General features: G+C 39.2%; 1 protein-coding gene across 4 annotated transcripts in view; it reads left to right on the top strand.

The window, feature by feature from the left end:
• The window catches only part of slit2 (slit homolog 2 (Drosophila)), a 110,075-nt gene extending 84,423 nt beyond the window's left edge, over positions 1-25,652 (top strand). For 3 of the 4 annotated variants that reach the window (XM_041983453.1, XM_041983452.1, XM_041983451.1), the window contains 22 exons: positions 1,496-1,646; positions 1,750-1,824; positions 1,935-2,078; positions 2,270-2,413; positions 2,489-2,655; positions 2,756-2,888; positions 6,541-6,609; positions 6,922-6,993; positions 7,472-7,543; positions 7,666-7,737; positions 11,061-11,224; positions 13,465-13,589; positions 13,827-13,924; positions 16,683-16,822; positions 19,602-19,695; positions 20,071-20,208; positions 20,739-20,979; positions 21,699-21,829; positions 21,940-22,094; positions 22,619-22,970; positions 23,057-23,271; positions 25,051-25,652. In XM_041983453.1, the coding sequence (XP_041839387.1) occupies positions 1,496-1,646; positions 1,750-1,824; positions 1,935-2,078; positions 2,270-2,413; positions 2,489-2,655; positions 2,756-2,888; positions 6,541-6,609; positions 6,922-6,993; positions 7,472-7,543; positions 7,666-7,737; positions 11,061-11,224; positions 13,465-13,589; positions 13,827-13,924; positions 16,683-16,822; positions 19,602-19,695; positions 20,071-20,208; positions 20,739-20,979; positions 21,699-21,829; positions 21,940-22,094; positions 22,619-22,970; positions 23,057-23,271; positions 25,051-25,307 (3,209 nt within the window). In that variant the 3' untranslated portion in view covers positions 25,308-25,652. Of the gene's footprint in view, positions 1-1,495; positions 1,647-1,749; positions 1,825-1,934; positions 2,079-2,269; positions 2,414-2,488; positions 2,656-2,755; positions 2,889-6,540; positions 6,610-6,921; positions 6,994-7,471; positions 7,544-7,665; positions 7,738-11,060; positions 11,225-13,464; positions 13,590-13,826; positions 13,925-16,682; positions 16,823-19,601; positions 19,696-20,070; positions 20,209-20,738; positions 20,980-21,698; positions 21,830-21,939; positions 22,095-22,618; positions 22,971-23,056; positions 23,272-23,540; positions 23,585-25,050 lie in introns of all 4 variants that reach the window. The other variant, XM_041983454.1, reaches the window with a different exon arrangement.
• The last annotated feature ends 530 nt before the right edge of the window (positions 25,653-26,182 follow it).

The following is a 26,182-nucleotide window of genomic DNA, read 5'->3' as shown; positions in this document are numbered from 1 at the left end:
ACCCCTCTGTGACTCCTCCTGTCTGTTCACCACCAACAACGAGAATATTCATAAGATTTACACTTTAGGGCAGGAAGTTTTCTTCTCTTCTTTCCGTATCTGAATCATGTCCGTGTCCGTTGTCAGTTTGTGTGTGAGTGCAGGTGTGTGTGTTACTGTATGTGTGTGTGTGTGTGTGTGTGTGTGTGTGTGCGTGTGTGTGCGCGCGCGTGTGTGTGTGTGTGTGTGTGTGCGCGTGTGAATGTGTTGTACCCAGACGTCTCTTGCATTCAGTGCTGCTGTAACTCTCCTCCCACTCATCTGTAACAGCTGCTCTGCTCCTGTTCTTGTCTGTGATTTTAGACGTCTGTAGAGGTTTTAGTCTCTTACTGTGTTTTTTTTTAATCACTTTTCTTTACTTTCATCCTCACCACATCTCCTCTTCTTCTTTTAACTTAAGCTGCCATCTATATCTTTTCTTTGGATTAAACTTTTTCTCAATCCAGATAACTCTTTCCTTCTTTATCCTTTTTTCATTTACTAGTTTTCTTATTTCACTTTTCTTTCCTCTTCTCCCTCAAACAGTCTACTTATTTTTAGATCTTTTATCTTTTATTCTCACTCTCCTCACCTTTTTCATACTTGCCTGCCCTCTGCTCCCATTCTCCTCCTCCTACTGCATTCTGCTCCTTCTCAATTCTTCCTCTCCTCTCCTACAGGAGGAAGCATTGCACAACTCAGCAGAAAACATCCTCTCCTCTACTGTCCTTTGTTCGCTTCCCCTTCCTCTCCCTCTCCCTCTGTCCTTCCCACCCCTGTGTTCCAGCGGAGGAGCAGTCAGTCAGCAGGTTGTTCCTTTGTGCTTGATCTAACCATGTGGCTGCCAGGTTCCTATAGTGGAACATGGTTCTGTCAAGCACCATGGAACGGCCCTGCAAATCCCTGCAGCATGGCCGAGACGCAAAAGACAGCAAACTCCTGTCACTGCCTGCGTTTTTGTTTGTGTGTCAGCGTGTTTGACATTGTCTATTTGTGTGTGTACATTATATGAGAGTATGCTGTCTAGAAGTGAATAAATATTTTTCTGCTGTGATCTGGTTTTTTAATGCTGGTTTGCTTGCACAAACAACATTTGCTTTGTAGTCTGACAGGACAGAAAAACTCCCAATACAAGTGTGCCAGTCTATGTTGATCTTAAGTTTGCAAGTCCTGATGTGACTTGGCTCCTTTTAGTCTGTGATACAGATACAGCATTTTGAAGTAACGATCATTAGAAATGTAGCATATGATCGTAATTAGCTTTGTTTTTCCGGACATGTTTGGTTTATCTTGACAGCTCCCACTCCAAACAACAGCTACACAGCCCCTCTGCAATGTATTAAATGTTTCCATCGTATTACATTTTACATTGTAACTAACAGCAGAGGTTTTGTCCAGACTGATGCCAGTAAATGCTGGGGTTCGATTCCTGCACAGTGGAGACATTCAGTGATGTTGTGGTTGTGGTTTCGACCAGGTACGGAGGATTACCGCAGTAAGCTAGGAGGTGACTGCTTCGCTGACTTGGCCTGTCCTGAAAAGTGCCGCTGTGAAGGCACGACTGTCGACTGTTCGAACCAGAAACTCACCAAAATACCAGATCACATTCCTCAATACACAGCAGAGCTGTAAGTCAAGCTTCGTTTGCCTGCTACAATATGCATGTATGCATATTAAAAGATCTCCTTTCTTCCCTAATCTGTCTCTTGAAAACTTTTCTTCTCTTCTCAGGCGTTTAAACAACAATGAGTTCGCTGTGCTCGAGGCAACAGGGATCTTCAAAAAGTTGCCCCATCTGAGGAAGATGTGAGTTACTCAAGTATCACATTTGCTCATAAACTCAGTTTGCACAGAGAAAACTACAGCTGTAAACCTACCATACCTTTTTTTTCTCCTCGGCTTCCTGCTCTGTTCAGCAACCTGAGTAATAACCGCATCACTGACATTGAGGAGGGGACATTTGAAGGAGCTTCAGGGGTCAACGAGTTGATACTGACCTCCAACAGACTGGAGAACATACACCACCACATGCTAAAGGGACTTAGTGGCCTCCGCACACTGTGGGTATACACACACAAACATATACTGTATGCATATGCATCAAGAGTGCTAGTAATATTCAAAAGTCTCCCACATGTTGATAGTCTTCATAGAAAATTATAACAGTATACATGTGTATTTAATTTCTGTGTCATACTAATTTGTTCATTTGTGCCTGCATGTACATGTATGTGTGTCCGTATGTGAATAGTATGCTGAGGAGTAACCGTATCAGCTGTGTGAGTAACAGCAGCTTCGTAGGGTTGAGTTCAGTGCGTCTCCTTTCACTCTACGACAACCAGATCACCTCCATGAACCCCGGAGCCTTCGACACGCTGCACTCCCTGTCCACACTGTGAGTACAAACATGATGAAGCACTCAAATAATGTGCAATAAGAACGTAAAACATTTCCTGTCTTTGTTCACCAGCAACCTCCTGGCCAATCCCTTCAATTGTAACTGTCACCTGGCCTGGCTCGGTGATTGGCTGAGAAGGAAGCGCATCGTTACTGGAAACCCTCGCTGCCAGAATCCTTATTTCCTGAAGGAGATCCCCATCCAGGATGTGGCTGTCCAGGATTTTGCTTGTGAAGAGGGTAAGACAGAGGAAATAATAAATTGCTTACCCATTGTACATATTTGTTTTTCATCATTTCTTTTTTCTATCAACCTTCCTCTCCTTCATGTGTCCATCAGGTAACGATGAGAATAGCTGCTCTCCAGTCCTGAGGTGTCCTGCAGAGTGTTCCTGCCTGGATACAGTGGTGCGCTGCAGCAACAAGGGTCTCACCATGCTACCCAAAGGCCTACCCAAAGAAACCACTGAATTGTGAGTTTAAAAGCAACAAACTACTGAGCAGAAAGGTCCAGTATTTCAGTGTTTCCACCTAAAAAAAAAAAAAAAAGAAAAGTAGCAAGGCTTTGCAAATCTGTTAACCTTTTTCCCTCAAAAATATGTGCTGAGTGTGAATTTGACTGAAAATTTGACAACTTATTTCAGTATTTCCAGTCCAATCCAGTTTTATCTGTGAAGCATATCTAAAACAACAAAACAGCAGCATTGAACCAAAGTCGTGTCCAGTGAGCAAATACATGAAATAGACTAAATAGACATTGGTATAAACAGTATAAATATACATGCTCACATGCGCCTACATGCACCTAAAAACGCCCAAAAACACAGTCACAGAAGAAACAAGGGGGAAACAGGTGTTCATTTTAATGAGTTTTAAAAACAGGAAGAGAAGTGACTTGTCTGGTTTTCAAAGGTAACTTGTTCCAAAGTTTAGGAGCTGCTACTGCAACCAAAGGCAGCTGTTTAACAGATCTCAGGGATCGAGAAGGAGCATAAGGCTGAAGCAGGTCAGAAAGGCAGGGTGGAGGAAGGCCATTTAGACATTAATAAGTTTGTAGAAGAAATTTAAAATCCATTCTGTTTTGCACAGAATCAGGGAATTGTTAGCAAAAATTGAGTTAATGATCAGGTATGAAGATGCCATAATACAGAGACCAAGGCTTCCAGCAGTAAATATAGGTGAGGGTTCACCCCGTAAGAAAGACTGTTTGAACAAATAGTTCAACCATTTTAAAGTAATATTTCTCAGTTAAACTTTTGATAAATTTAGGAGTTTTGCCATTTATAGGACTTATTATTGTTAAAAGGTTCAAAAAATCTGGGAAAACTTTATCCAATGGACAAGAGTTAGAAATCAGAATTGCATAAAAATTATCTTTTGGCTTTGAGGTTGCATAGGCTCAGAAACCTTTTTAAAAATAATTGGCGCTAAACAACACACCCATGCCAATCATACCAAGGAAGAAAAAACAAAACAAAAAAGTCTCAACAGATGGACTAAGGTGCAAAACAAAAGAAAAGATTCAAAATTATATTTTAAATCATGGCTTTCTCCTTGTTTTTGTCACAAACAGTTCAGAGGTGAACACACAGCAGACACACACACACACACACACACACACACACACACACACACACACACACACACAGGAGACGGGCAGTTTTATTTTATAGATGGGGCACACGAACCAAAGCATTAAAGCTCTGATATTAAGGCTTGTAACATTTTCCCAGACATTACATGATCAATGGCAAATTTAACAAACTCCCAATAATTAGAAGAAACAAAAAGTCATTGAGCCACTGACATTTATAAACTGAGCCAAAACAAAAATTTTAGATGTCAGACCATCTGGTCTACAAGACTGGAAAATAAAGGAGTCTTTATGCTGGTGGAGCAGTTAGGAGATGAAACACAGGTGCAGACAATCAGCTATTTAAGACCTGACAGGCAGCAAAACTAAGGCCTGGGACACACATAACGATTTTTTTAATCTTATGAGATTTTTTTATCTGGTCGAGACCTCACACGTGAAGATAAAAAAAATCAGTTTTATTCTGTGTGGTGTGCTCCGAAAATGTAATCACAGAACAACACACACATAACGATGTTGTCCTGCAACTCATCTACAATCTAGTCCTCCGAGCCGGACCAACTTCGAAATGTAGAAGAAGAACCATAGCAACAACTGGCAAAAAACAAAGAAGAAGAACCATAGTAACAACCGGCAAAAAACAAAGAAGAAGAACCATAGTAACAATCGGAAAAAACACACAGCACAGAAGAGGATATATAGGACCAGGGAATGATGGTGGTCTTGGGACTGTTGTTAACAAAAAAAGTCAGAACTGAAAAAAATAACAGACTGGAGGCGGCGTGAACACGGACTTTATTTGCTTCCTTGTTCCCTAGCTAATTGGCTCTCTGGCTACATTACATACCACATCACCATCCATGCAGTCAGAATGCACAAGTCGTCGGCATTCCTCAGAAATCGACTATGAAATATTGAACATGTTCAATGTTCCCAATTGTCAGCTACGACCCGTTTCAGAGCGTGTTATCAGGACAAATCGGCTCATAACACACCACAGACCAAATTATTATTGGACAGGGAAATCTCACGCTGATCGGGCATTTGCCGTCCAAGGTTGGGAAGAGGCAAAATCGGGACAAAAACAGCCCAAAAATCTTATGAATGTACCAGGCCTAAGGAGGAAGGACAGATGAGCAGTTCTTCTGAAATAAAACAGAAAGTAAAGTAGAAAACTGAATAAAGGGCATGATGTCAAACTAAAATTAAGAGACATCACAAAAATGAAGGAACATAATCAAAACCCATAGACCATGACAGTTGCCCTCAATACAATAATCCTGTTCTTTCTTTTTTTTTATACAGACATTTTATTCTACTGCATCTCACCTTTCTCTGGAAACTGGACACAGTTTTTCTGTTACAGTGTTCATTTTGTCGCATTGAAAACCATTTATCAAGCATGAACTGTGTTAAAAACTAGCTACAGATAATCCATTGTTTTAGGGTCTGGAAAAATTTGAAAAATTATCTAACTTAACAAAATATTATAAATAATATAAACAATTAAAACAAGTTTAAAATATTTAATTAATTCAACTGGATGGATATAAGTTGAGCTCAGACAAGGATTGGATTTATGAAGACGATGATGTACCTAGTGACTTAAAGGTACGCTGCTCTACCTTCCACATCTTGTAGTGATTTACCAGTTATTCTGTCCATGTTGTCAGGTGGACTGACTCCATGATGTTAGGATCTTTGGGGTCCACATTATTTGTTGTTAGACTTTATGTGAATGATGTTGTTTATGACTATGTTGTCAATAATACAGTGTAATACCCAATGGCATAGCTTTAAGGTTTTACCATCAACATGTGGAACTTACTTTTAAGTTTGTTTTAAGGACAGTGAAGCTATAATGGTAACATTTCAAAGGAGCGTCCCCCCACAGTTCTTGGCCACAGGACACTTAACGCTTTAAACATTTTGCATTTGAATAATACGTTAACATAATAAAGCTGCTAATAATAAGATATTAGATGAAAAACAACACATTAACACACCGTAAAGGCACAGCTGAACTTTCTGCAGGCAAGCAGAGGACAAACACTCAGCCCAACAGTATAAAACCTCCTGACCCATCAGAAAATTGCCGCCATAAATGAATCATCAGACAGCAGACTCATCGTATATTCTTTCATTCCACATTTCTCCTGTGGGAAGCATGTTTCCTCCAATATTAACAAAAGCTCACTTAATACAGTGGATTAATAGTACGTTGTCATAAAGTGATGGAGATGGAATATCACTCATGCATTAGAGATAGAGAGTGTGTAAGATGCCTGTGAGGTTATTAAACTTCAGTGTTTATTATGGCTGCAGCAGTAATGACTGTTCACGCTGCTGAATTTAAGGAATTTTCCACACAGTTTCTTCTTTTCTCTCTCTCTCTTTCTCTCTCTTTTCTGTGTCCTAATCCTCCTTTAAATTTTCCATATTTCCCTTTTCCTCCCCCATCCCCTCCCCCTTATGTTTCCAATCTGCCTCTACATATGTATCATACTCTACTCTTTTTGTCCATCTTACAGATATTTGGATGGTAACCACTTCACTCAGGTTCCTGTGGAACTCTCCAACTACAAACACTTAACACTCATGTAAGTTTTACCCACCTGAACCCAACAGACATGAAGTCATTAATGCACAAAAAAAGAAAAGCTGGAGGTTTTTTTTGCAGTCAAACACACATTTATGAGGAGGATCGTGACTTGGCGTTTGTTTCCTGCACTCTGCTTTTAAATACCAAAACTAACAGACTGAGTTCTGTGTTGAATCCTGTCTGTTTGGTCCAGATGTGGGTGTGACTGTTGCAGTACCGTAGACAACATACAAGTAAACTTTGTGTGTTTGTGGATTTTTTTACGCATGTAGGCCTGTGTGTGTGTTTTAAGCATCTGTTTCCTTTTCAGCGATTTGAGTAACAACCAGATCAGCACGTTGTCCAACCACAGCCTCAATAACATGTCCGAGCTGCTTACCCTGTGAGTCTGGCCTTATATCAGTCCCTGTTTCTGCATTTATGACTGCGTGTGTCCTTTTGTTGCAGGTACTTTTATGAGAATCACACACAAACTGTGGCCCATATTATCAGTGCATGTGTGAGTTCACATAGCACTTGGAAAAAGTCTCACAATACAAACAAAACTATAAGAAAATGTTGATCTCACACAGATTTAAATTTGATTTAAATTAATTGTAATGTGTAAATGTTTAGTCATAATTACTGTAAACAGATTTGCAATGTGCACATAAGCATCCAACAAAGAGGTTTTATAACGCTAGTTTTTTTGTTTGCATTAAAGATGTGTGTGAATGCAAGTGACTGGTTACGTATGCCTCACTGCCTGCCTTTGGCTTAGTTTGACATGGTATAGGATTGTGCTTTAAAAGTTTAGCTTGAAATGAAGAAAAAAAAACTGCATTTGTTTCCATATTAACATTTTAATTCTTTGTGCAAAGAATCCTCAGCTACAACCGCTTGCGTTGTATACCAGTGAGGGCATTTGACGGACTCAAGTCTCTTCGTTTGCTGTGAGTACCTCTGCTGGAACGTCATGACATGAATGCTGCACAGACTTTTAGCACAGCATCCAGACATCCACATTTCTAGGCCCTTTTTCCCCCCTTTCATCTCTTTTCACTCACCTTCTCAGATCTCTCCATGGTAACGACATATCCCTGATACCAGAGGGAGCCTTCAGAGACCTGTCATCGCTTTCCCACCTGTGAGTAACAACCACTTGTACATCTCAAAGTATGTCTTTATGAATCAATATACCTTTGAACCCCTAATAAACTGTAACTTTGCAGCAGTCAAGTTAAGTGGAGAAGAGGGTTTAGTCAGTTATTTATTATACAAAAGCAAAGATGGGGAAGCCTCACATCTGGAGAAATTTCTGTCTGAATTTCTTTTGTGATGAAAGGATGTTCATAGAATACAAGATCAGGTGATAATGGTCAGAAATCCTGCCTTTAATTTAGGTTTTATTAGTATTTTCCTCACATTATTAACACATCTTATTAACACAGATGAGAATTTCGAGGACTACTTTAGTGTGAATGCATTTGTTGTACATTGATATACTGACACAAATCCCATTAAATAGTATATATAATTCACTTTTGTGTTCATTAAAGACAAATATTTTATTCTATTTACATTCATCTTCATGTGAGACTAAAAGGTTTTTTTTAGAAATCCTGTCAAATCCAAATCCTGTCACTAGAGGTAAATTATTTAGGAATAAAGTGTTTAGTAAATCAGTTTATTAATTATATATAAACAAAAGATGATAGAAACCTGAACAAAGAGTGGGTAGGAATACAAATGTAAAATCCAGCATGTAAGTTTCTACTGAAGTTTAAATTTCTGGCTCAGAATGTGAAAAATAAAAAGAACAAAAGCACTTCAGTCCAGGATGCACTCAAGCAGTGGCTGAAAATGATGGTTAGAAGTGAATGATGGTGATGAGAATACCAGCTAGGGTGTATGTAGGATCAGCACCATCCATTGCACTTAGGACAGACTGCTACCTTTTTTTTAGCCACCTAAGCTGCACACATTGAAGTTGAAAGAAAATTAGTCTAATTTCATAGAACGAGCCTGTGAGTGGCTCTCATTTCCTTTCTGAGCAGTGTAACAGCTCGGTCTGAGACTCTCACATAAGGAAATTGACCATTTGTCAGAAAATTGTTGCACTGTTAGATTTGTCAGTAATGGCTCTGCTATTTCAGGGGTATCTCAAAGAAATGTGAGCAGTAAGAGTTCATCTGACAAGTCCCACAAAAGTGTTGCATACCTCTGTAATTACAACAGTTAACTTCAACCATGCAGACATAAATTCACTGCAAAAACCTTGTAGATTGATTGGACATATACAATGGTATAAACAAGTGTTTGCCCACTTCCTGAATTTTTATTTTTGTTACCTGCGATGGACTGGTGATCTGTCCAGCGTGTACCCTGCCTCTCACATGCTAAATGCTGGGTTAGACTCCAGTTTCCCTGCAACCCTTAATGGACAACGCGGTATAGATAATGAATGGCATGTTTGTCACACTTAAATGTTTCAGCTCAAACAAATTTAACTATTAGTCAAAAACAACACAAGTAAACAAAAAAAATGCAGTTTTTAACTAAAGGTTTTTATTATTAAGGGAGAAATAAAACAACAAACCTGCATGGTCCTGTGTGAAAAAGTGATTGCCCCCTAATCCTAGTAACTGGTTGGACCACCCTTAGCAGCAACAGTGGCAATAAAGCATTTATGATAACTTGCACTGAGTCTGTTACGGCACTGTGGAGGAATTTTGGCCCACTCATCTTTGCAGAATTGTTGGAATTCAGCCACATTGGAGGGTTTCCAAGCATTAACGGCCATTTTAAGGTCATGTCACAGCATCGCAATAGGATTCAGGCCAGGACCTTGAATAGGCCACTCCAAAGTCTCTTTTGTGTTTTTCTTAAGTCATTCAGAGGTGGTCGTGCTGGTGTGTTTTGGATCATTGTCCTGCTACAGAAAATCGTTTCAGCTTGAGGTCATGAACAGATGGCCGGACATTCAGGATTGTTTGGTAGACAGCAGAAGTCATGGTTTTTATTTATCACAGCAAGTCTTCCAGGTCCTGAAGCAGCAAAACAGGCCCAGACTATCACACTACCACCACCATATTTCACAGTTGTTTTTTTTTTTCTGAATGCAGTGTTACTTTTACGCCAGATGTAATAGGACACACACCTTCCAAAAAGTCGAACTTTTGTCTCATCAGTCCACAGAGTATTTTCCCAAAAGTCTTGGGGATCATCAAGATGTTTTCTGGCAAAATTGAGATGAGCCTTAAAGTTCTTTTTGCTCAGCAGTGGTTTTCATCTTGCAACTCTGCCATACAGGCCATTTTTGCCCAGTTTCTTTCTTATGGTGGAGTCATGAACACAGACCTTAACTGAAGCAAGTGAGGCCTGCAGTTCTTTGGAAGTTGTTGTGGGGTCTTTTGTGACCTTTTGGATGAGCCGTCGCTGTGCTCTTAGGGTAATTTTGGTTGGCCGGCCACTCCCGGGAAGGTTCACCACTGTTCCATGTTCTCACCATTTGTGGATAAGGGCTCTTACTGTGGTTTGCTGGAGTTCCAAAGCTTTAGAAATTTCTTTATAACTTTTTCCAGACTGATAGATCTCATTTACTTTCTTTCTCATGTGTTTTTGAATTTCTCTGGATCTCACCCTGATGTCTAGCTTTTGAGGATCCTTTGGTCTTCTTCACTTTGCCAGACAGGTCCTATTTAAGTGATTTCTTGATTGAGAACAGGTGTCGTAGTAATCAGGCCTGGGTGTGGCTGGAGAGACTAAACTCAGGTGTGATAAACCACAGTTATGTTATGTATTAACAGGGAGTGGGGGCAATCTTTTTTTTTTTTAGACAGGGTCATGTAGGTTTGGATTTTGCTCTCCCTTAATAGTAGAAACCTCCATTTAAAAACTGTATTTTGTGTTTACTTGTGTTATCTTTGAGGAATATTTCAATTTGTTTGCTGATCTGAAACATTTAAGTGTGACAAACATGCATGAAAATAAGATTTCAGGAAGGGTGCAAACACTTTTTCACACCACTGTAGTAGAAATTGGTTGTAGCTAACTAGAATGTTTTCTTTTTTTTTTTCTTGTAGCACATGTGAAATATGTAATGAGTGACCATTGGTCCTGTGGGCAGGACTTGATAAATAAACATGTTATACACCATTGGAAAGCTAAGAATTTAAGATATTAATGACGTATATCATTCCAGGCTACAATTATAACTGTAGACTTAGTCAAACTTATTTCTTACCAGTTGCCAATGCAGTTTATGTTTGAAGTCATACTGTATTCCAGGATCAGATGATACTGCAACAAAAATGGTCCTGTAACATCAACAAGATTTCAGTACAAGTATTCCAGTAAAATAGTTCGTCCACAACAGGTCTTTTATTCATAAAAACCCATTTTAGGCAAATATTAAAGGATTTAAGGCATTAAAATGACTGAATACTTCTTCCACTTTTTCCTCCATAGAGCTCTTGGTGCAAACCCTCTGTACTGTGACTGTCACATGCAGTGGCTTTCAGATTGGGTGAAGAGCGGCTACAAAGAGCCTGGCATTGCACGTTGTGCTGGGCCTGGAGACATGACCGACAAACTGCTCCTCACCACGCCCTCCAAGAAGTTCACCTGCACAGGTATGTGCACGCTGTTACACACAGGCACTGCTGTAGCATTTATTTTAAATATAGATATTTGTCCAAAAAAAGATATGCTCCCAAATTCATTTCAGAAAAACAAACAAATGTCATATTGTGCCAGTAAACATGCACAACACAGACTTGAGGGCTCCCAGTGGAGGCTGCAAGCTGTCGAATACAAATCGACGTTATTTCATAAAAAAACGTGAATCTGCAAAACAATCATGTTAATTCAATAATAAAACAGAGCTGTTTTAATATTTCAAAGGGTCCATTTCTGTATAATTAAATGACATATCAGTTGTTTTGTCGCGTCAGTGATAAAACAGTAAGCTAATTAACTGGGCCAGTTTAATGCCATTCTGAGATGACTGGCATCAGCTGAGCATTTCAGAAGGTTGGCAACCAAAAACAAATTAACTTGGACACATCTGCCAATTTAAAATCTGACAAGGACGTGATAAATAATTTAGTAAACTGCACAAAAATTTTAGATATAAAGTTTTTTTTTTTTTTTCCTAATTTTTGTAATTACTCACAAATAATTATGTCGCTGATATTACTGTGATAAGGCGTGATGTGTTCAGGGTGCAGCATTGATTTACACAAGCAAGCAAATAACTTAGACACAGTGTTAAAACCTGTGTTAGATCATGTTTGTTGAAACTATTTTTAGTCTTGGTGCAATTTTTGTAAAGTTCTAGTAAATTCCCATTTAAAAAAAATTAAACACCGAGATGATTCTGGCCTTATGAATCATCATTATATCATCATCTTTGCTGTCCAATAAATGTTTTAAATATTTCAACCATTTATTTTTATTAGACATTAAATGTTGATATTCAAACTTCGCTCCACTCAGAAATACACAGTTTATGCATGTATTGTCAAAAATGTTTAACTTTGACCATATTGGCTTATACTGGTAACAATTGTGACTACCGTATTGTGCAAAAGACTTGAGCGAATTCCTCAGTTCTTTCTGTCTGAAGGTTTCAGTGTTTTGTTTTGGCTACTTTCTCACTAATTTTCAGTCTGATCTTTTTACCTTTCAGAAGGAATATTTCTTGTTTTTTCTTTGTCAAAATGCTTAAACATTCAAACCAAAAACAGGCACATACAGTAAATTAAGAGATGAACCAGCTTTGTATCTAACAAAAAACCCAAGACTTTTGCACAGTACTGTATTCATTCCTCCTCAGATGTGGGAGAAGAATCATGCAGTGGGAAAACTAGAGCTGACACATCAAAAATTTGAAAGTTAACCATCGTACAGAGTGTGCATTAGCAGAGTTTAAATGTTGAAAGCATAACACTAACACTGTGTCAGCCACTGCCACCACACACCATGTTAAATACAGTAACCACACTTACCAAATTTACCTGCTAGTTTCATGGAAGCAAGCAATATTTCTGTGTACACAACGTCTGGTTGTGAACTATAAATTCTTAAGATGACTCTAAAATCCACAAATTTCCTCAAGCATGATTGTGGCTGCAGCGTGTCTTAACTGAAAATGCTACTGACTGTTGACCTTAACCTTTAAACCGTATTATATCACATTAACTTTGAACACATGACTGAAACCTATCTTTGACCTAATCTGACTGACGCACTGTAGAAGTCCCCGGGCCTTGTGGTTTTCTGGTGCCAGGTAAAGTAGCCAATCATTTCCCAGTAATTCCTCTTCAACCCCCTCAGTTTGACTCAGCCCCAGCCCAGATTTCCTCATCCTCAGATCCGTGACCAGACTGAACTGCTGTGTTTCCCTTTCAGCCCTCATGTTCTCACCAGTGCTGTTGTGTTAAGTGTTGCTGTCATTAGAGATAGGGATATAATATATGTTTTTTTTCTGTATATATCATGGTCCTGCAGAGAAAATGTCATCTTTTTCCGCTTTGACCTCAGTGAACATACATTATAACTGTCCTTTTTACATTTACTGATTACTATTTATTCTTCATTCAGACATATTTAACATACCTCTGTTATTCCATGATAGGCAACATTTTATAGAAAAAGAAAAAGAAAATAAAAAAACGAATAACATATGGCAAGTAGGATGAAGCTTCGCCTTCTTCATCTATACATAAGATCTATGCAGGTCCATAATATATTGTACTCTCATCTAAGTGTGTGTAACCCATTGTGCTCTTTGGACTTGCTCCAGACCATTAAATGTTAATCATTTTATTTTTCTATACATATTGTTTTTGTGCATTGGTGCATTACACAGGTCCAGTGGATTTGAGCATCCAGGCTAAATGTGACCCCTGCCTCTCCAACCCCTGCAAAAATGATGGCACGTGCACCAATGACCCTGTGCACTACTACCGCTGCACCTGCCCTTATGGGTTTAAGGTACACACACTGCGGAGAGCCAGAAGGCTACATTTATATAATATATTACACACATTTATTACACAGAATATAAAGTATGACTTCTTTATGATAGCAAGGAATATGCTGGTACAGTTTCAGGGAAATAAGAATATAAAGCAAAAGCATTTTACAGCTGATGTAATACTTGGCAAATAAAACATATTATTGTTCTTTGAAACCACAAAATGTTTATGTGTGTGTGTCTGTTTGCATTAGGGCCAAAACTGTGAAGAACCCATCCATGCCTGCATCAGCAACCCATGCCAAAATGGTGGAACTTGTCATCTGAAGGAAGGAGAAGGAAGCAATTTCTGGTGAGAGGAAATTATTTATTTTATTTTTTTTATCTTCTTGCAACTTAGTTTAGGTTATTATTGCATCATAGGTTATCATTTTTTATGTGTAACAGGACACATAATGAGTAAAGTCCGCCATCAATGCTATGGTTGCATTACAGACATGTTATGTGTGAAGGACCCAAATGTCATAGCGAGAGTTTCCATGTCTGTCATCCTCTTAAGCATGAGAACAAAGGTGTAAAGTCATACCCAACCCATTTTAAGCTCATCATACGTTTTTTGTGGAAAATTTTTCTAAAGATACAATTTCAAGGAACACAGATCAGGTTTTAGGTCATTAAGCTTATTGCAAGCTAAAATCACCTTTATTCTTTATTCTTATAGTTTGTTAACACCCATAGTTTATGGTGTTTAACATAAAATTGTGAACCTGTCACACGAGCTAATACTCAGAACAGAACAAAAAATAAAGACTCATCATTACAAGTTGGTGTATCACTTATGAGCTGAAAAAGTTGTTATAATAGAGTGTTTCACGATTTTTACATAACTATTTGCTGACGTTTGTTAAAAGGATTTAACCAACCTGTCAAAACTGCGTAATATGAGGAGATGTGTAGCTTTGCTGCAGGTCATTCCCCGCCCTTGCCGACCCATCTTTCCTGTCTAGCTACTGTTAAAATGTTAGGGGGAAAAAAAGGAAAAAAAAGCATCCACAGAGTTTTGAAACCTTTGCAACAGTCAGATTGTCTTTGTGCTTTCAACATTCTCAGATATTGGCTATGAATTTGTAGCATAAATAATCATTAATAAAGCTGCTGACTACATCTGCAAAAATTAAAACTGTAACAATCATTCAGCTGAAATTAAGCCCAAATTATCATTTTGGCACGGACGAACAGAGGATATAAAAAACAAAACCAGGGAGACTCAGATACTAATAGAGAGACAATGATTAAAAACACAAGACATAGCAAGTGATCCTCAGCAGACAACTCCATCAATGACACGGCACCATGAGTGGGGGTTGGAAATTAAGTGACAGGGGGTAAATGACTCAGGGGACTGTTTCTGTTTTGATAGCTTCTCTGTGGTGGACAATCCTGCTGCGTTGATTGTCATCTCTTCATTAGGGTGTTTAGTTAGGAGGCAAGCTAATGCCGCTCTGCTTGCTCCAAGCTTATTTTAACCCCCCACACAGACAATTAGAGCAGCCTAAGATTGCAGCTTGTCCTGTCTCCACCCTTGCCCTTACTGTCACTTCTGTTACTATCTCTTGTCAGCCCCTCCCCATTGTTGCCTGTCTATTTCCCATGTTTCCATCTTTGTAAACTTTCTTTGCTGCATCGAGGGCAAAATATTCAGAATGGAGAGCTGTCACTGACTATAAAATAAGATATTAATCTATTCAAGTGTGTGCCGCATAAGAGCTTTTTATTAGACTCATAATGTAGCCCTCTGAAGGCTTTCTGTGTGTGTGTATGTGTGCACTAATGAAGCTGAGTAGTTGTTACAGAGCTGAGGCACACACTTGTGTGCTTCAATTCTTTAACTGAAGAACGACCTTGTGCTGAGAATATGTAGCTGGAGCTGATGCTGTAGTCAGGAAGAGCATGCATGGGTAATGGTTTAATCTGCTTGTTGTCCCACATATTTGATTATAAAGGTTTTCAAGATGACAACTTCTGTATTTAGGCAAGTTTGGTGCTGCATGGTGGTGTGGCGATTAGCACCACTGTCTTGAAACCAATGGTGGTTCAAACTGCAGCTGGGGTCTTTTTGTGGGGAGTTTGCATGTTTTTCCTATCCTAGCCTGGGTTCTCTCCAGGTTCTTGGGGTCCCCAGGTTCTCTCCAGGTTCTTGGGGTCCCCAGGTTCTCTCCAGGTTCTTGGGGAACTCACATGTCACCTAAAAGTAGCAGAGATAAGTTCTAGGCCCACAGAGGGAGCTTCAATAGGACGAAACCTGTATAGAAAATTGACAGATGAAAACATGCACGATAAATTGATTGTCAAGGATTTTGATAATTAAATAACCTTTTTTTTATGATGAAGTAAAAGTATTCCTGAATAAATATTGAATAAAATGAATAAGTATTCCTCAGGTTAAAACCAATAAATGCACTTATTTGTTGAGTGGGGGGAGGGGATGTTGCACTTTTAGTGCGTCATTTTGTAACTGTTGTATTTACTGCTGCCTATCTTGGCCAAGATTCCCTCGAATAAAAAGGTTCTTACTCTCAATAAGATTTTCCTGGCTAAATAATCTGGTTAAATATCTTGCATCTGAGGTCTCTCTCCAATATTAAAGCCAGTCCATTGTTGCTCTTTGATATGTGACGTTGTCTCTTTTCTTTTTCTCGCTACTTCTGATAATGTCCTCTTAAGTTTCTTTGCTGAATCTAATATAATGCACATTCAAAACAGCCAATGTGTTGATATCCAGTTGCTGGTGTGTGATGTGGTACTGTAAAGCAAAATGCAGTTGTAATGTGATGTTCTGGGTGGGAAAGAAAGCATCAGAATGCTGCAGGGCAGCGACAACCTTAGAAAATGTGCATAATGTGCATAACAAATGCCAATATGCCATTAAAATGAGGTTTAAGGTTGGAAACTTATATATTTAAAATAAATAAATAAATAAAAGATTTTCTATTTTTTGACATTTGTTTACCAACAAAGACAAAAATAAGTGTTAAACTTTTTGTTTGTAGCCTTATGTGGAATTGTCCTTCTCACTTATGAGTGTGTATCTTTTCTGTCCATGGATTCAGGTGTGTGTGTCCAGAGGGCTTTGAGGGTGATTCATGCGAGATCAACATTGACGACTGTGAAGATAATGACTGTGAGAACAACTCCACCTGTGTTGATGGCATAAACAACTACACATGCATGTGCTCGCCAGAATACACAGGTAACCCAACTTTAACTAAAAGCCACAAACAAGTGTGTGTGTGTGTGTGTGTGCGGGGGGACTTGGATGGTTACATGTTTTCTGTCACTCTATTCCCATTTCATTTACTTCTTTACTGATGCTGAACATAGAAAGACTGGACTCTCCTAGATAACAAAATGATCCTTTTCATTTGTGTTCCAGCCATCAGTTGAGATAATTTCAGCTATTTGGAGTAATATTTAATCTGAAGTTAGTTCTCTTTAGAGAAATATAATTTCCAGAGCTATTCACTTAAAATATTATATCTACCCCTATCTTAAAAACTTCAACCATTCCTACAAAGATCTTTTACATTTATAAAGTGAGGACAAATCATGATTTTTTTCTGACAGTCACTGGTCTGCTGCTACTTGTTTGTCTGCTTTTGTTCTGTGCTAATCATCTCTGACTGCTAACCTTTGTGGCGCTGTTCTCTCTCTGTCTTTGGATGTTTTGCTGTCCCGTGTCTTCTTCTCCTGTGTCGCTCTGCTTTCTATCACCTGTCATCTTTTTTTGTGGTTGCAGCTGCTACCAATGAGGTGGAGAGAGGTTAGTCTGCTCTTCTCTCCTTTCTGCCTGTCCCTCTTTCCCTCCTTGCTTCCTTATTTTCATTCCTAACTTCCCTCATTTCCTGTGCTTTATCCATGCGCCCACAGAAATGTGATATTCAGTACCACAGATTTAACATAGTGGTGCATGTCTTGGACGTACAAGTGGATGAGTGCTGCTGCTTGCTTACATGGGAAGGTATACTTGTTGAGCTTGAAGGAGAGGGCTGGTAATATACTTTTGTAAAAATACATTTAAATCTCATTTTATGAGGCAGTAAAACAATATGATTCAACCCATTGCTTATTTTTCTTTTAAGCCAGGAATTTCTTAAGCCAGTGGTGCACTTTAGCTTTTGTCAAATGTGTTTTCTCTTTGGAGGAATAGAGAATACTGGTGACACAAGATCAAGTCCTATCAGGATCAGTTTATTATCTTTGAATTTGCTCAGAAAAAGATAAATCATGCAAAGTCCTGTGTATTTTTTGATGCATGTCATCTAACAGCTCACATTAGACATTTAAGTTAAGAAAACGTGATCTGCTGCCTGCAAACTGAATAACTACCTTTAACACTTTAAAAGATCTTTTTTTTTTCTATGCAAACTTGAAACACACTGACACATAAAAGAACGCTAAGCCTTGACTTTTAAACCACTGACGGATAAACATTTATCATCTTAATATGATGCAAGAATGAGATACTTGAGGGTCTTGTTACGATAATGCGCACCACAGTAAACACAATAAAAACTTCCCAGAGAACTAAACTCAAGATTTGCAGATGCTAACCTGTAACAAAATATGTCTTCAGATGAACAACAGCACATCACATATAACATCACGGCTTTACTTATTAATGCAGAAGAAGATGGTGTAAAACTAAAAACACCACTTCCATAAGAATTAAGAAGTGAAGCAACAGCCAGCTGCTGTTTAACAAATTCACTTGATTAACAGATCAGCAGCAAATTTAACCTCCTCTAAAGAGCAGAGGCTTTGGCAGTTTTCTGAATTGGAGCATTCAGTTGTACTAATACCAAGATAAAGAGTTGTTGCTGCTTATCAGTCTGGGAAGGATTATTGGGTCATACAAAAACCTCCTGTCAAGCACAGTGGTGAAGGTGTGATGATTTGGGCTTGTTTGGTAGCCACAGGACCTTTCAGTGATTAAGTCGATTATAAACTCCTCTGTATGTCAAAGTTGTCAAATGTGAGGCCATCTGTCGTGTAGCTACATACATACAGGAAAAGAGAAGAATGAAGGAGTTAATAATAGTCCAGTCAAACTCTAGACCTTGACTTGACCTAAATGCTGTGGTGGGACCTTTAGAGAGTGGTGCATGAATTAATCCCCAAAGCAACCTTGTTAAGGAGAGTGGGATAAAATTTCTCCACAACGTTAAAGGCATGGTAACATCATACAGAAAATGACTACTTCAAGTTCTTCCTGCTGAAGGTGGTTCTACAAGCTACTGAGTGGTAGAATGTATTTAGTTTTTAACACAATGCTTCAGCATTATGGCTTAGTTTTTATTACACAAATAATAACAATCTAACATGTCGTGTTTTTTCTGATGTAGTTATAACTACCTACTTTTAAGACCTGATGAAAACCAGGTGATTTTTTTTTATTATATTTTGATGATTAAAACATAAGAATTTGTTACCTCAAATAGATGGCAGCAGAAGACTTTTCATTAAAATATGAGTTAACAACGCAAAGATTACTACCTCTAAATGTGCAAAGGTAGCAGAATTGCTATTGTATGCTATAAAAGCACGTTCACACATTCCCACAGATCCCAAAGGATCATGTAATTATTCCCTGAGTGGACTTTCTGCTGTCAGGAGTATTGGTTTATTCCCTGATGCATCATCAGGGATTCATTTGGAGTTCAAAGTATCAGGATACACTCTGGAATATCATCAGGAATATGACATTCTCAGCGATGAGGTCATTTATCAGACCACTGTGTTGGTTTGGGCCACAAGAGAGTCATCCATCATCAGAGCACACACCCATAAAAACACACACATTTCTGAGCATTTATTGCAGATGCAGACAGTGCGAGGAAGTTGGACAATATTGATCTATTTTATATTATAGATTTATTTTAATATTCATGCTGAACAAAGTGTTGAAAATGTGCTGATGTGATTTGTGTGCGTGTATGTGTTTGTGTTTGTGTGCGTGTGTGTGTTTCTAGGAGAGCTATGTGAAGAGAAACTGGATTTCTGTGCCCCGGAGTTGAACCCTTGTCAGCACGACTCAAAGTGCATTTTGATTCCTCAGGGATACAAGTGAGTAGATTGTACACACACACACACACACACACACACACATATGCACTTACTCTGAGTTACTGTTCTTGTCTGCTGAATTTGAGCACTAAAGTAAGGGGGGGGGGGCTGCACTGCTACTAAGTTATCATCACTTCAACAAATTGTGGATTGTGTGTGTTTTCTTGTATTTGAACTGTCTAGACTGTCTGGGTCAGCGGGGAGTTGACATGTTTTCCTTTGAGTGTTTAACAGTTTTCAACACGCAGCGAGCGCGAATCCAACCACAGACAGGAAGACGGTTTATTTAATCAAAGACCAGCTGTTTTTTTTCGCAAACTGCAATCTAATAGTCCCACTTCAATATTTTTGCCTGTGTGTATTTGTACATTTTAGGTGTGAGTGCACTCCGGGCTATTTAGGTGAGCATTGTGAGCTGGACTTCGACGACTGTAAAGACAACAAGTGTCAGAACGGAGGTCAGTGCATTGACGCTGTGAACGGATACACTTGCGTCTGTCCAGAGGGATACAGGTGAGGCACACACACCATCAGGAAGTCACACACACACCAAACATTTTTTATTTTGCCAGGAAAAACATTAATCTCCCCATTGCTTGGTGCCAAATCTATGTAACCTCTGTTTACTGTGCGTAGTACTGGAGCAGCTCTCCACTGAATTCAGTCACATTTTATGATGGACATAAAAGATGGAATAAAACTAGAAAGTAGTGTAGGAATTTGGGGAGGTGGAGAAAATTCTCTTTTTTTCCCTTATTTTTGATTTTGTTTAAGGTTTGCAGGGTTTTAAGATGCCTGCAAATTGTCTTAAGTCAAATGTCCAACTGTTCCTGAAAGAACCAAAATTATTCAAGATTGACTGATTTTTAAATGTACTTAATACATCATGTTTCAGTGTGTTGTTAGAACCATTAGAAGTGTTACTATCACTGTTAGTATATTAAAACAGTCTGTACAGTAGTCAGTAGGACTTTAAGCATGTATTATTTATATTTTCAAGCATTGCTCTTCCATTTAATGCGCATTATTACATTGTGTTGCAGTGGGTTATTCTGCGAGTTTTCTCCTCCAATGGTCCTTCCTCGCACCAGCCCCTGTGACAACCACGAGTGTCTCAATGGGGCTCAGTGCGTTGTTGTGGGATCAGACCCCCGCTGCCAGTGTCTTCATGGCTATGAGGGCGAGCGCTGCGAAACACTTGTTAGTGTCAACTTTGTCAACCGCAAGTCTTACCTGCAGCTTCCCTCCAGCCACCTCTCACCACAGACCAACATCAGCCTGCAGGTACAAACTCTTCTAGTTTGTAAATAATTATAGAAAAAAGTGTATTTGTTGGAAGCTGGTCAGAGCAGATTAGCTTTAGGGTAAAAAGTTATTATTACTAGTTGGTAGTTTCTCTTTAGGTAATTATTTAGCTTAAAAAGGATCCTGTCAAGCTGAATTCTGCTTATGGTTTTCAGGTTTCTTTGTCATATGTAAATCTCAAAGAGTTCTGTCAGAAGAGATGAATTGTACGAGTACAACAGATGTTTTGGCTATTAGACTCAGGTGCATATCGCTGGAGGAGGATATGGTGAAGGAAAGGGAAAAGAAGTTTAAATTTCAGATGGATGAAGTATCATACTGATTGACTGATCCGTTGGACCAGAGTAGTAACATCAGAATTAATTATAAGGCAATCCTAACAGATCTTCATTACTAAAATGACCCAAAAGCTTCAATTACACAAAAGTGCAGCACATCTTAGATCGTTCTACTAAAGTAATGAGTATCAGTGAATACCAGCCAAGGTGGAAATAATGAAAGATATAGAAAAAAAAAGATCCCAAAAGACATAGGGATCATCTGTCGGCACAAGTGCTTTTCATTTTAATATGTTTAAACTGTATCAACTTATAAGGTCATTTCATGTCAGTACTGTGTTCAAAATGTGTTAGCACTGCTTCTTTATAGACAACTTCAACTTAGGTTATTGATATGGACACCTTACTGTGTTTTTGCAGATTGCCACAGATGAGGACAGCGGCGTGTTGTTGTACAAGGGGGACAATGATCACATTGCAATGGAGCTATACAGGGGACGTCTCAGGGTCAGCTACGACACCGGATCCTACCCTCCTTCTGCTATATACAGGTGCACACATGCACAAGCAGACATGTCCAACAACCCACTCACAGATGCCACATTCATATGATGAATGATACAAGTGTGTAGCCTGAATCTCTCCGTCTTCTCTCCCTCAGTGTGGAGACAGTGAATGATGGTAGTTTTCATGCCGTGGAGTTAGTAGCAGCAGACCAGACTCTATCTCTGTCCATTGATGGCGGCCCACCCAAATCCATCAACTCCATCAGCAAACAGTCCACACTCAACATAGATTCTCCTCTTTACCTGGGAGGTAAGGACTGGGTTGCAGTGTGTGTCTGTCTGTGGCTAAGCTTATGACAAAAAAAGAAATTGAACTTCATTCTTCTACTATATCTGTAAAAATAACAACACTCCTCTAAAGATAGCTTAATATGTCAATGCATTTTTCAAATATATATTAATTTAATGCATTTATAACTTAAAAACTCACAGATAAAGTCAAAGCCTTTATCATTAGATTAAATTTGAAGCCATCTAAAATATCTGTAGCTGTACCTTTTATTTGTCTTTTGGTTTTGTTCTGGTTCAGTAATTTCTCTCACTGTAAGTACTGACAGACTCCTGAAAACTTGTATTTCTTGTAGAAGTAAGTCACCCGAGAGATTACCCATGACAAGAGATAAATGGCTCATAAACACCTGCACTTCTTACACAAAATCGATAGCATACATAAGAATAAACTATATTTGATTTGAATTTACTACTCATTCTGCTGTCGTTTACTTAGATGACTTATGTGCTCTGGGCTCTCTAATCCCTCCTGTCTGTATGCAGGGATGCCAGAGCGGGCCCCAGCCTCTGGGGGTCTTTCAGCTTTGCAGCACAGCTCAGGAGGCCGCAATGGCACCAGTTTCCACGGCTGCCTCCGTAACCTCTACATCAATGGGAAGCTCCAGGACCTTGGAGCAGGGCTGGAGGCAGGGGCTCTGAGCTCTGGGACTTCACAGAGCACCAGACAGTGGCTGGGCAATGGGGTGGAGCCTGGCTGCCAGCCGTGCCAGAGAGGTGCCTGCATCCAAGGCGACTGCCACCCAACAGGTCACCGTGGTTTTACTTGTACCTGCTACCCTGGATGGACAGGGACTCTGTGTGACCAGCAAGTTAGCAACCCTTGTGATGGCAACAAGTGGGTGTTTTATTATTATTTAAACCTGTACTGTGTACAGTTTCAACATTTTATGATAAAGAAATGTACTTGTTATTTCTCTACAGATGTATTCATGGCACTTGCCTCCCAATAAACTCCTACTCATACTCCTGCCGCTGCCAGCTTGGCTTTGCTGGTGTACTCTGTGATGAGCAGGTCCAGGACACAGCTAACCTCTGCAGCCTGTCTCGCTGCAAACATGGCAAATGCAGAGTTTCAGGCCTGGGCAAAGCATACTGCGAGTGTAACAGTGGATACACAGGAGAAGTGTGCGACAGAGGTAAGGAAAAACAAAGATGGCTGTATGTATTATCTTTGGTTTGTCTATGTATACAGATTGCTACTTGTGTGTAATTTCCTGCATTTGTCTAAAAATAAACTAATTCTGTTTAAGCTTTTTAATCTGAAGTGTTTCTTGTAATAGACCTTCAAAGCTTCAGCTTTCCTCTGTGTTGTCAACTCTTGTTAAAGTTTCTCAGCAGTGAGTGCATCTAACATTGTTCAAAGTCTCTTCTCTAACTCTTCTAACCCGTCACTTTTTCAACTCAGCATCTCCTGAGCTTCCTCTTAATCCCACACGGGGGGCAACTCAGGTGAGACTACCTGATTATGTGTTTTATAACCCTGTCTACTTCAATTTTATCGTTTAATGAGTCTTTCCCATGCAACTCAGCCTGCCTCCACCTATAAACCCTGTTACACCTTGTTTTCAATTCATCCAACACACTCATGCAACCATCTCATAAGGTAACTAATTACACCCTGCTAAATTTTGTTCTTTTTAGCTACAGTGAACATGGAATAAGTCTGAAAAAAAGTATGGTTTTGGGATCTGTGGGTGCAAATGGTTCCAATGCCATTAATACATAAGGAAAATACAAGCAAAATGCAAAGATTTAGGAGAGGAAAAGAAACCGATTCTTAGATTTACTTTGACTTTTTTTTCATTGCAAGCAGATAAACCCAAGATAAATCATATTACTATACATCCATTTTTACATATCAGGCCTCAAACACATTCTGAAAAGAAAAAATATCAGGACTGGGGTAACTTAGGGAGCGGAAATGAGATTTTAAAAAATGCTTCAAATGGTCAATACCAACTTTTGTTTTTAACTATGAAACTTTTCAAAAACATAATCTAAAAAATCATCTATGATTTCATTAGTCCTCTTCTCAAAGGATGTTTAAACTTCTGTGACGGCATCATCTGTGCAGAAAAGTAGATCAAGTTTTCAGAGCAACATATGCTGTCTTCAGATAACATAGTTTCTGGGGACATCAATACATGACTAAATAAAACCAAATTCTGCTTGACTCCTGACCTGCCCCCACTAGAGAAGGTGAATCTTACAAGGTGGTTAAAGCTTAATTGTCTAAAACTTTTTTGCAACAGTTTGCAGGTCTAAAATGCAGAAATGGATCTTGGGTTCATAACATAGCAATGAGTAGGTCAAAATAAAAGTGCAAGAATCGCTGCATTTTTGCATTTTCTATACCATTCAGATTTTTTATTAATTAAATATCATGCTGTCATACTCATTGTCTGATTTTCTTTTTCCACATTTTTCAACATGTCTCTGAGTATCTTTACAGAAGATGGCTTTTGCATGTTTCATTCCTCTCAATATTTCCCCTTTTAGTCTCTTTCCACTGTTCCCTACATGTTCTTATGAGAGGCCACTGATATGTTGGCTTGTTTTCTAGTTTTCATCACAATAATTATCTCTCATTGTCAACCGTTCAAGGCCAGGTCCAACACATGAGCTGTTTAGAGAACACCTTGGTTCTTATTAGCTTGAAAGATTTAAAGCATTCCTACTGAAAAATGCTCAGTGGATTTCTTTTGTTTTTTATTTACATTTTTTTCACAAAAATATGCAGAATAACAGAGATATTTTATGTTTATTCTTTCCATTCCTCAGTCTTGTCAAAGCCTGGTGTCTGTCTAAGCAAAACGTTTATTAGATGTCCTACAGTTCCTTCTGGAGCTTCTAACAAGAACCCAAGATTCCCTCTAAAACTGCAGACATGTAACACTTCTGTTTGGTCTCTGCAGAGGTTGCCTGCCGAGGGGAACGGATCCGAGATGTCTACCAGAGACAGCAAGGCTACGCGGCGTGCCAAACCCAGGAGAAGGTCTCCCGTCTAGAGTGTCGAGGCAGCTGCCCGGGGGGATCAGAAGGACAAGTCACCTGCTGCACCCCCCTCCGTAGCAAACGTAGGAAATACACCTTCCAGTGCACTGATGGCTCTTCTTTTGTCCAGGAAGTGGAGAAAGTTGTCAAGTGCGGCTGTACAAAGTGTTCTTCATAAAAAGAGAGAGAATTAAAAAAGGGACGGCACCATCGGCAGATTTCCGCTTCTCCAGATATGTTCTGTGTTCCTGCCCGCCTTACTTGATCCCCATCTGCTTTTGTTCCCCCATGAGGAAACCCCTTCACCTCCTCCCCAGAGTACCACCCCTACCCCCTCCACCAACCCATTTTTTAAAAACCCTGAAAAATGTAAAAGAAAGAAAGAAAAAAGAAAAACATGAGATTAAAAAAAGAAAAAAAAAAAGAAAAAAGAGGTTTTTGTTTCTTGTCAGTGCTGGACTGATGATTGATGCTTCCTCGGTGGAGATCTTGAATTGTATTGTAAAGTACAAAAACAGACTTATTTTTTATTATGAAGTGAAAAAAGACAAAAAAAAAAAAAAAAAAAATATGAAAACCCACAAAAGCTGACTTTGTCCTTACATCTGCTTCTTTTTGTTGGTCGTGATGACCCTAATGGTTGTTCCTCACTGTTTCTTCCCCGAAGAACTGGCGGGTTAACGACGGCTGACCACTTCCTTTAAACTTCCTGCCTCCTGTTTGTGAGTTGTGTGTTTTAGGAGTAACTTTAACTGGTAGTACCACAGACTCACGATTAGGAGGAGCTGCATTTATGCCTGGGAGAGGACAGGCAGTGATAACAACCTACGACACCAAAACCACCACTGTAGTGTGCAGTTCTTAGCAGGCCTCCTGAACCCTCTGAGACTGTGTGCATGATCCTACACACAGCTTGTGCTATTTCATTCAGCTACTGAACAACACACACACACAATTACTCTCCCCTGTAGAGTTAAACATATTACCTATCAGGTTAAATACACTACTCGATGTTTATGTACCCCACCACCCTCCCAAGTCATGGATGACAAG

The sequence above is a fragment of the Melanotaenia boesemani genome, chromosome 4 (genome assembly GCF_017639745.1).
Source record: "Melanotaenia boesemani isolate fMelBoe1 chromosome 4, fMelBoe1.pri, whole genome shotgun sequence".
NCBI classification, from domain to species: Eukaryota; Metazoa; Chordata; class Actinopteri; order Atheriniformes; family Melanotaeniidae; genus Melanotaenia; species Melanotaenia boesemani.
This window is presented reverse-complemented; position numbering and strand designations above follow the sequence as displayed.